The sequence below is a fragment of the Capricornis sumatraensis genome, chromosome 8 (assembly GCF_032405125.1).
Source record: "Capricornis sumatraensis isolate serow.1 chromosome 8, serow.2, whole genome shotgun sequence".
Lineage (NCBI taxonomy): Eukaryota > Metazoa > Chordata > Mammalia > Artiodactyla > Bovidae > Capricornis > Capricornis sumatraensis.
The window spans coordinates 90,561,261-90,572,155 of NC_091076.1; the positions used below are offsets into that span (position 1 = coordinate 90,561,261).

The window sequence follows — 10,895 nt, forward strand, 5'->3', positions numbered from 1 at the left end:
GAAAAAAGAGCGAGCGACTGATAGAGAGATGATATTAAGTTATTAACTGAGGCTGGCCAGAGGGGAGGACCCCCCCTCCCACCCCCGAGCACTTTGAGAGCTGCCCCTCCTCCCCCCAAATCAGAGAGAACTGCCCCCCCACACACATCAGGTCCCCAAGGGTAGGGCTGCCATCAGAGCTGTGAGCTAATACAGCAGGGTCCTGGCCACGCCCCCTTGCCTTGCCCCTCCCTCTGTGCCCTTTGGCACCCCCCACCCCAGTACTCCCTCTGCTCTCTGCCACTCGTGCCCGCTGAGTTCCATCTACCTCTCACTCTGGATGCCAGCTGGCCCCTCACCAGCCTGCCCTGCTGCCCGCACAGCTCCCCTTTCAAGTGCCCAGCCCCGGGGGCCTCTCCCTGTCACCCCCCTTCCTCTTCTGCACCTTGGCACCCACACAGGAAAAACTGTGGCTCAAGCTCCCGCCCTCCTCACATCCTGCAGTATTAGCTACGATCCAGATGCTGCTGCCCCGGGGCGGGGGTTGGGGGGCGGCATGGGGGGAGGCGAAAGGGGTGTGTTTGAGCTTCTCCCAGAACCTGCACACCCGCGGCCCCTGTTCCCATCCGTCTGCTGGGCTCTCTGTAACCCCTGCCTTCCTTCTTTCCCGCTCCCACTAGCACTACCCCAGACTCTGGGTGGGCGGGCCCCAGAATGGGGTGCTTAGATCAGTGGCACTTAGTCAAGGCCCTGGGGGAGAGGGCGGTTGGTGCTCCGCCTTTTTCCTTTGAAGCTCTTTAGGCCAGCCGCCCCTGTGCCCCTGGGACCCCTTCCCCCTCTTCTTTTCTCTAATTCAGGGACTTTGGCTTGAGCCACCTCCCACCCTCCTGGTGAGGAGTGCTCTGTTGGTCTGCACTTGGGTGAGCTGCTCTCCTCCTCCCTTCTTTGCCAGCGCCCACTCCGCAGGGAAGAGAGGGAGGGAGGAGGTAGCCCTCTGAGGGTGGGGGAGGGGAGGGTGGGGAGGGACAGAGCAGACCGGAGGGCCCTGGGCTCAGGGCTGCATGTCGGCAGGGATGGATGGGTGGACATAGATGCCCCCGGAAGCCATGGGGAATGGGGCAGGGGGCGGGGGGCGGGGGGCCAGGGCTTCCTGCGCTTTGCACTATTGGGGCAAAATGTCTTAAGCAGTGGGGAACCTGCTACCCCACCCTGACCCTCAGCCTGCCACAGCCCCCTATACACATGCACACACGTGCGTGGAAACACACACACACACACACACACACACACACGCGAAGCCCATCGGGGCATGTCCTTTCCCCACTGTTCAGGTGTTCCGACGGGGGGTGGAGGGCCTGGAAGAGCAAGGCTGCCACCTGTGCGTGTGCCTGCCCCGCCCCCTTGGGCTCTTGGGCTGCCCTTGCGGTCTTTGTCTGTCTCAATCCCCATCTCTCTTCTGGGGTACTGATTCCTGTATTATTCCAGTCCCATGGATAAGCCCTCTCATACCCTCCTCCCACCCCTGGGGGCCCAGTGGAATTCCTGGCCTGTCTGCTGTCTCCCCGTCCCTCCATCCCCACCGCCACGTCTCCATTCCCATTCTCAGCCATGCACATGGTGGAGAAAAGGCCTCCAAGAGGCTTGGCCTCTTACAGGCACTGGGGAAACCCTCCCTCCCCACCCACCTCTGCCCAGTCGTGTGAGCTGTGATCCCCCACTCGTCCCCGTAACCCGACCCCTCCCCCCACTCAGTGGGAAAGGGTGTGTGTGTGTGTGTGTGTGTGTGTGTGTGTGTGTGTGAGCAAGTACACGTGGTGGCGGAGGAGCTGGGGGACTCAGGAGTGCCACGCACCTGCTCTAGATGGGCAGCCAGCCGTCCCAGTCCCTGCTTTGGAAGTGGGGGACAGGGCCCTCTTCTGGGGGCCATTGGTGCTAATGAGGGGGATGGCCTTGATGTGGGTGCTTAGCCTGCCTTCCCCAGTATTGGCCCGGGGCACTAGGGCAGGCAGAGTGGGGGCAGCAGGTGCAGTATTGGTGGGAGGAGGGGCTGCTGGGACGAGGAGGAGGGGGCCAGGCCAGGACAAGGGGGTGCCAGAGCCATGACCACTACCCCGCCCCCACCACCCGCCTCTCCATCTCAGTATTCCCCCTCCCATCACTCATAACACACATACCTCATCCAGCCTCCTCCCTGCTCAGACCTGGGGAGGGTGGGGGTGGAGGAGCCCCTACCCCTTCCCCTGGTGGCGGGTCTACAGGGCTGGGAGAGGGCGGGGCGTGTGACACAGACACCGTCCAGAAGGGGGACAGCAACTCCTGCCCTGGGAGCTCCTGGGTGGGAGGAGGGGGACACTTCCCTGCAGGCGCTACTGAATGTATGAGAAGCTGGTGCTGGGGTGGGGGGAGGGGGGCTGTGGCCAGAAACAGGGAAGGCAGTAGGTCCCTTCCCCAGGGAGGGGTTGGGGCCAGTAGGGGTGACCTGGGGGCTCCTACTCCTGCCCCACGTTGACAATCAGTATGTCTGTTATGTGCGATTTTTCACCCCCGTTGTGTTTTGGGTCAGGATTTTAAAGAAAGATATTTTTATGGTAATTGTTGCTCGTCTATTTTACTATATATTTATGTAATAAATATATGATGAAAATAACCCCCTTGGGCACCCCCCCCCTTAGACTTGCGTGCTGTTTCCCTGTATCCTCCCATCTGCTGGCAGAGTACCCACCCCCAAACTGACCAGATGGAGAGGTGTGCCCCCAGCCTTGGCCATATTTCCACCACCCCTTCCCCCTCCCCCCAGAACGAGCACACACCACAGAAGCCAGCTCAGCTGTGAACTATTGGATTTGAGACAGGAATAGAACAGATCGGGGGGCTAGAGAGAAAGAGCGGGGTGGGGGGAGAGTGGTTTAAATAGGGGAGGCTGGGGAGGTGCAGTGATGGGGGAGGGAGGCAGGTATTTACAAGAAGGCTCGGGGGGGCCAGAGGCTCATCTTGGAATATTTTATAACAATATAAATAAGATTCTGGTTTGCTTTTCCTTTTCGTCTCGTAAAGGAGAGAGAAGTGCAGAGTTCGATTCTGTACAAGGGGGCAGCGGCGGAAGGCCGGCCGGGCGGGTCACTGGGCGTCCACCCGGAAGGACAGCAGCTTCTCGGAGTGCATGTTGTTCAGGGTCCGCAGGTCCGGCAGCTTGAGCAGCAGCTTGGTGAAGCGGGAAGTCTCCGAGGGCCGGTTCTTCAGCACCAGAGCCCGAAGAGCCCGCAGCAGCGTCTCCTGGAGCTGCTCCACCGAAGCGGAATTCTCCATTCCCGAGCGGTCTGTGGGGAAGACGACAGCAGTGAGGCAGACTCCCTGAGCTCCTCCGACTCTGACGAGGAGGAGGAGGACGCGGAGGTCTGCGAGGATGCAGCGGTGGCCACGCAGCCTCTCCCTGAAGCCCCTCAGAGGGCCGATGGGGAAGGGGCGGGAGGGGGAACATAATGCCCTCTCCCAGGCCCTGACCCGAAAGCAGGAGATGCCTGCAAACCAGGAGCCCAGGCTCAGCAAGGTCAGCCCCGCTCCTGCCCCACCAGGCCACTCTCCTTCCCTGAACAGGCCCAGCAGGGCCCTAGCTCCCCCGCTGCTCTGTGGTTCCCTCTGCCTGGGACGCCCTTCCCCCCTCCTATGCCTGGCAGTATCTCTACTTGTCCTTTGAGGCCCCACTCGAGTGTCACCTCCTTCCCCAGCTCCCCAGGCAGAAATAGTTGTGTGTGCTCCCAAAGCCCTTGGTTCATGCTTCTACTGTGACACTTATCTCACTGTTTTATAATTAGTTGGGCATGAGTCTGTCTCCTGAGCTAGACTGTGTCTGAATCATGTCTGTATCTCCAGTGCCCGGTGCAGGGCCTGGCCTAGAGTAGGTACTCCATAAAAGGTGTGTTGAATCGAACTGCGTCCGCCTCCTCCCCGGTCAGGCTCAGACGAGAGCCTGACCTACCTGCAGAGACAAGCACCACCGCGGTGAAGAGGCCCAGCTCCTCCTCGGTAAGCGCCAGGGAGTTGAGCTTCTCGCTGAAGTCGAACATGGCATTGAGCAGGTCCCCCATGCCCATGGCGCCGAGCTCCTGCAGGCTGTAGGTGGTGCGGCTCAGGAACATCACCGTCTGGTCCTTCACGTTGAACAGCGACGCAAAGCGCACCATCAGCACCTGAAGCAGGGACAGTCGTCCTGGGTGGGGCGGAAGACTTGCCAAATCTCCCCTACCGTTTTTCTGAACGGGTTACAGGTGCTGCCTTGGATTTCTTAGTGAAGACCGGGGCTAGTTTCTGAGTGGTCAATGAGGCAGAGCGGGTGGAAGGATGGGGAACATCCCACTGGCTTTGGAATCCAGTGGGCCTGAATCTGAGTCTCAGCCTTGTCACTCCCTGTGACCCTGGGCAAGGCCCTTCACCAAAGTGAATCTGCTCATGCCTAGAACGGAGGGGTGGGGGTAGCACTGTACTCTGAAGTGTTATTTTACGGTAGCAAGATGTGATTAGACCCCATTTGAGATGACAGAAGTTCTGGCCATCCACAGGCAGGACTGGGTGGGATTCTGTCCCTTCCTAGTCACTCAAGAGTAAGGTGGCCCCTCCCCACCCCAGACCCCCATTCTGCTGGATACTTCCCAAGGTTGAGAGCAGGGAGCCCAAACGGTCACTCACCTCAAAGGTGCCAGCCTTAAGCAGGGTGACCTGGTCGTGCTGAGAAAGATCACGGAAGCCAGGGATGTGTTTGGCAAATTCTACCACCTCCCGCACAGCAGGCGTGAAGCTCATGGAGAAGTCCTCCCAGATCTCCTGCACAGTTCGCCCGCTGCGCCCATGCGGGTACATGTTCATGGGACATGCCTGGAAAAGGGAAGGATTTGGGGAGGGGAGTATGAGCCAGGCCAGCTCAGAGGGGCTTCCCTAGCAGGTCTGGGCCCCAGATTCTGCCTGGGTTGGCGTTGTGGCCTTGGAGGATGGGTCTTTCAGGTAAAGCAGCAATCAAGTGCCAGGTGGAGATCAGGGTTTCCCAGGCAGAGCCCCTCCTGCTGGACTGAACATCCTCTCTGCACTTAGCCTCCATACACACCCAGCGACCCTGTGCTCAATCTGTTCTCCCCAGCCCCCTGCCCACATCACCCCCAGTGCTCTCACCAGCAGAACGTTCTTGGAGTTGCCCTGCCGCGGACTGTTGACAGGGGCTTCGCCTTCGGGGGCTGGGTACACGTGGGTGGGGCACAGACGGTGCCCATTGCTGTTGGGCTGGTGGCAGCTGTGGTGGGCAGTGCCAGGAGGCCAGGGGGGAGGGTAGGAGGAGGAAGCCTGGCGTAAACTGTTCAGGGCCTCGTTGTGACGCTGGGCGGCCATGATGTTGTCATTAGGGACAGGCGGGCAGCCCTGACTTTCCCAGTGATGTGGGGTGGTGGCCGGACGGTTGCCTGAGGCATGGTTGGCATTGAAGTTGCCAGGTGAGGTGCCCAACTTGTCATGGGCGTAGGTGAAGATCTCACGGTGGGCCCGGGCTACCTGGGATATCACATCCTCCACTGTGGGCTCAGGACTTGGGGATCGAGGAGGCGTCAGCTGCTGTGGGAACTGGGAGAAACCCACCAGGGGTGAGGGGGCAGGGGCTGGGGGTGGTGAGGGGCCCATGGGGCCCGGGGTGGGGTGCTGGGTGGGTGGGGTCTCCAGCGGGCACTGGCTGCTCAGCTGGTTGTTGGCCAGGTTCATGGCACTCTGCATCTCGGCCAGCATCCGCTGCTTCTCCCGTTTGGGGATGCGCCCAAAACGCACAGCTGTGACAGGATGAGAGCAGTGTCAGGAAGTTCTCACGCACACTCACATGTTTCTCTTCCTTCCTCCTGAAAGGGCAAGCCCCCGAGGACTTGGGGTTCCATATCAAAACTAAAACCCAGAAGGCCACACCCATGGAGGGGGTTTTCCAAGTAGGGCTGTGGTAGGAGGGGACCAGAGAGACTAAATGGGAAAGAAGTGTGTGTTTACCCAAGCCCTGATGAAATATGGCCACCCCCTCTGCAAATGAGACGCATAGTCTTGGGACTTTTTAAGGGAGGGACTAATTCAGAAACCTCGAGTGGAAGGAAGAAAGGGGGAGGGTGTGGGGAAGCTGGCGGGGCCATGGTGCTGCCTCACCGTCTCGAGACATGCCCACGGAGAGACACTTCTTGAAGCGGCACTGCTGGCAACGGTTACGATTGATGCGGACGATGGAGCAGTTCTCATTTTTCAGACACCTTTTGTACTGGATGTTCTGCTGGATGCTCCGACGGAAAAAGCCCTGTGGAGCAGGGTAGTGAGTGAGCATCTTGGTCCAGGCCAGGCCTACGTGTCCTGTGGGAGAGGGTCACCTGCCCCTGCCCTTCCCTCCTCCTTGCCTCACCTTGCAGCCCTCGCAGGCGTGCACGCCATAGTGGAAGCCCGAAGCCACGTCCCCACACACCTTACACAGCAACACCATGCCATTCAGCTCTGCAGGAAGAGAGGGGAGGCAGGTAAATGGGGGTTTCTGAGTGGCCAGAGAGCTGGAGGTTTTCTTGGCTGGAGACTGGGTGGGGGGAAGAGCTGAGGAGGAACTTCAGTATCTAGGGGGCACTTGGATGACCAGACGGGGCCAACAGCAGCTGGTGCAACTCTAGGAGAAACCCCTGAGGCCCTGAGTAGGCCCTGGAATAGCTGTCACATGAAGATCAACTCCCTGCCTAGACCTGGACAGCTTCCCTTCCCCCAAATCAGCTGGAAACTGACTCACTGGTGATGTTGCTGGTGCTCTTGCTGGGAGACACTCGGTTACCGTCTTCCAGGGCCACCTGTAGACCCGCTGGGGGGCTCCCATTATAGAAGGAAGAGGACGACGACGATGACGACGAGGAAGATGAAGAAGAAGAGGGAGAACCATCATCACCCAAGCTGGGCAGAATGCTCCCAAAAGAGCGAGCTGGGTCCTGGGTGAGGGAGCCAGTGGGTGATGGTGGGAAGTAGGTGGGGCAACCTTGGGTCAGGGACTGGAAGCTGCCGTTCGAGCTGTCACTGTATAGGGATTCAGGGCTGGTGCGGTTTGGGGAGGAGCCACTGGAGCCAATATAGGTGATGACGCCACCTGGCAGGAGAACAAGGGAAAGGGGTGTCAACTGCGGGGCACTCAGAAGTTAACCATGTGGCACCCCTACTCTTGGAGTCCCCAGAAGAGCCACAGTAAGCAGTTCCCCAACATAAGCCAGACATGGCCATCCAAGCCCTGCAACTCTCGGCAGGGACATTCTGCGTCTGCCTTGCGTGTGAGGTACCTCCCTAGAGGCGTGACCTCTGTGATGCTCTGTGGCTATCTCACATATGTACTGCTCCCCCCACCTCCGCCCTGGATGCCTTCCTTTAGAGTATCAAACGCAGCTAATGACTTAATTGTCAGCAGCTGACCTGGGGATGGGAGAGCAGCTGAAAACCATTCATAATGCACAAGCTTCAAGAAAAACAGCCCAGCTGCCGATTTTAATACCAAGACCATTCCAGGGATGAGACCATGGAGGGGCAGCTAGCCAACAGTGAGGGGAACAGAGGTCTTACAAGAATAAAACAATTACATTCTCTCAAAACTGAAAGACATCATCTCCAAAGGTGCTGTTCCCCTGGCCTCCAAAATCAAGAGTCAGAGTAGAGTCTATCTCTGAATCCAGGAAGGGCTTAACAGTATGAGCTGCAGGAGGTGGAAGTGAAGAACAAACTGTCCAGCCTAAAGCTTTGGAATTCCCCCTTCTAGATCTCTCCGCCTGCTGACAATGACCTTGGCTCTCTAACCATTCAGGGACTTTGACCCTCTAGTTATATTGCCAACCAGATGGCCGAGTTCCCATTGCATTAGCAGGATAAAAAAGCGACCTGTCTGCCACACCTTTGGCCAAGTACCTCGCTTGGCTTGCCATCGGTGGGGTGGGAGAAGGGAGGATCCCAGGACACGTGTGAGCCGACACAGGCCATGCCACCGTCTACAGAGGCATGTCTTGCTCACCCACTGACACACACTAAGCTGGGCAGGGCCACCCTAAAATAGCTCAAGGTTGGTCAGGGTGAACCCAGTTCCCTGTAAAACAGTTGCACAACAGACCAGCTCCTACAGTTTCAGGGTTGAGGTGGGGAGGATGGGATACTTGTTTGGTGGTAAATAAACCTGACCTAATTCAGCCATCCCCCAAAAGCAAGTTAAGATTTTCATCCAAAGAGACTTCCAACCTGGAAGTGAGGGGCACATTCAAGAGTCTGGTTTGAGCTCTAGATCTACCACCAACAACTTGATTTGTGATCTAGAGGAAACCAACTCCCTTCTCAGAGCCCCAGTTTTACTTTCAGTGGGGAAGAGAAAAGAAAGATGAAAAGAGACTTTATATCCTTTCAGCTATGTCTCTGAGATCTAGTTGTTTTGGTGGTGGTGGTTTATTCCCTAAGTCATGTCCGACTCTTGTGATCCCATGGACTGAAGCCCGCCAGGCTCCTCTGTCCATGGGATTTCCCAGGCAAGAATACTGGAGTAGTTGCCATTTCCTTCTCCAGGGTATCTTCACCACCCAGGGATTGAACCCTGGACTCCTGCATTGCAGGCAGATTTTTTACCGACTGGGGAAGTCCTTAGGAGGCAAGCTGCTTCTTGTTTCATGGGGGAAGGGGCAAGAGTGTTTGCAGGACTAAGAAGAGATGCTGGGGAACAGAAGGAATTTGTATTGTGGAGAAGCTGACTCTAAAGGCGGTACGGTAAAGTAGGTGCAAAGACAATAAATCGAAAAGGAGTGAGGAGAAAGCTAGATGTGAGGTTTCTTTGAGGAGTGTAAACATGAGGCCACGAGAGGTCAGGGATGACTCCGTCTTACTCTGCATCGGTTATGGCGAAGGGGGGCCCCCTCCGACAAGCGGACAGGAAAAGGAGGCAGGCGGGGGCGGTGAGTCAGCCCAGCTTCACCCAGATCTCGGCGGGGCGGGGCGGGGCGTGAGCCAGGCCCTCAGCCGGCCTCACGTCCCAGCTCCACGTGTGACTCTTGCACGTGGCTCCCCAACGAGGAACCCCAGTACCCGAGGCTCCGCCCTCTCCACTTCCGTCAATCGGGAGCAGTAGCCCCGCCCCCGTTCCGCCCCTCCTCGGAGTCCCGGGTCGGGGTCTTCGGCTGAGCTTCTAACACCAGCTGGGTCGGGACTACAAGGGGAGGAGAAAAGGGGCAGGGGGGGGAAAAATCACGCGTTGCCGGGGCAACCGGGGGGGGCGGAGCTCATTATGTAACGGGGCCGGAAGGCAACCACCAATGGGGTGGCGGCCACGGCTTCTGCTGAATGAAAACAAACGCAGCACGTGGGCCCGGCTCTGCAGCCATGTGAGCGCTCCGGGCTGCCTGGGCGCTCTGGGTGTCCTCCCTGGGGCAGAGCACCACTGTTGGGGCTTCTCAAGTGCCACTCCCTACTGTCACTGAGGGTTCCCCAGTGAGATCCGACCCATTTTCCCAGTCCCTCCTGCCTGGAACCCGGGTCGCCCCTCTGCTTCTCAAGTTCCTGCGGACTCTGAGGGAAGAGGAAGATTGTAAAGAGAGGGTCCTCCTTCCGAAAAGTCCAGGCATGCCACAGCTGCAGCGGCAGGATAGATGGGGGCGTTTCGGGGCACTGCTCCAAAACTCCCAGTTACTCTAAACTGTTCGTCTCACCACACGTACCCACTCTCTCCATTCCCTCCTTCCCCGCGATCTGAGTCCTTCTAGCTAAAGGGAGCTTTAGGAGTCTGAAGGGTGACGGTGGGGCGCCTCCGGGCGCATTCCCAGGCCGAACAACCCGCTGTGGAAATCCCAGCCCCGTGTCCATCACTAGCAAATCCCCTGACCAAGCGAGTCCCCAGTCCCTTTCAAAGTTCCTCTTGTTCCAAGACGTAGAGGAGAGGAGACAGTGACAGAGAAAGAATGATGGTAGCAAAGGAATCTTAGTACCTGTGTTGTTGTTAGAGTCCAGGGTCGTCATGTCTTCACTGGCTGACAGCGGTCATTCAAACTGGACCTTGACACAACTGGAGGTTACAGTTGCAGCTGTCGCCCCCTGGGCACTGGCCGAGGGCGGGGAGTGGACCCCCGCGGCTCACGATCAGGATCCGAGGCACTCTGCAGCAAGGTCTTGGCGGGACCGGACTGCAGCCCTGCAGAAGGGTAGGACGCTGAGGCACCGAGGTCTGTTTTGCATGGGAAGAGCAGAGAGAGTGTGGGGGAAGGGGGCGGAGGGAATCAGCTTGCAGTACTTCTGGCTAGAAGGTAGCAAGGAGGGTCGGGTCTCTGCAGTGCACGGGGTGCCACTGCCTGACGACTCCGCAGCGCTGCAGGGTATCGAATCTGGAGCTCCTTGTGCAAAAGTCCCACAGGGAGAGAGGCTGCAGTCAGGAAGTAAGTAGGTGATGGGGAGAAACAGGGCACCCAGGCGCAAAGAAGCGAGACGTGTGCCCTGCTACGTTCCCTCGGCAGCAATATTTCACTCTGCCAATCTCAGCCGCCTTTTGCCCCAGCCTTTTTCCCTGGGACAGAGGGCTCTGCGCAGGCGCCAGCAACCCAGGGTTCCCGGGCCGCACGCGGCACTGGAGCAGGTACCATGTGATCCCAGGGAGCGCCTCGTGCCCCAGTGACACACTTTTCCAGCAGCAGGCACGTTGAGCTCGGTGCGCCTGCGTAAAGCCGAGGCTGTCGGGATATGTAGTCCGTTGGCAAAGTGGGCGGACTGCGTTTCTTTCCCTTTTCTGCCTTGCACAAGCTCTTGCTGGAACCGGGGAGGAGCTGCGAGCCTTGTGGGGTGGAGTGCGTTAAAGAGTCAGGGTGGCGTGTTTGGAAAGCTTGTATGGCAGAGGCATGTGAATTCCTGGGGAGGGACTGACAAGCTTGGCGGCT

At 58.4% G+C, this 10,895-nt stretch overlaps 1 protein-coding gene across 1 annotated transcript; it reads right to left on the bottom strand.

Annotated features, from left to right (window-relative positions):
• Positions 1 to 2,845: 2,845 nt before the first annotated feature.
• On the bottom strand, positions 2,846 to 10,500 carry NR1D1 (nuclear receptor subfamily 1 group D member 1). The gene is made up of 8 exons (XM_068979202.1): positions 9,957 to 10,500; positions 6,755 to 7,102; positions 6,386 to 6,474; positions 6,139 to 6,283; positions 5,140 to 5,780; positions 4,663 to 4,848; positions 3,956 to 4,166; positions 2,846 to 3,296 (listed from the first exon to the last, which is right to left on the bottom strand). The coding sequence occupies exons 1-8, from the start codon at positions 9,985 to 9,987 to the stop codon at positions 3,097 to 3,099; spliced, it is 1,851 nt and encodes a 616-aa protein (XP_068835303.1). The 5' UTR covers positions 9,988 to 10,500; the 3' UTR covers positions 2,846 to 3,096.
• Between the last annotated feature and the right edge of the window lie 395 nt (positions 10,501 to 10,895).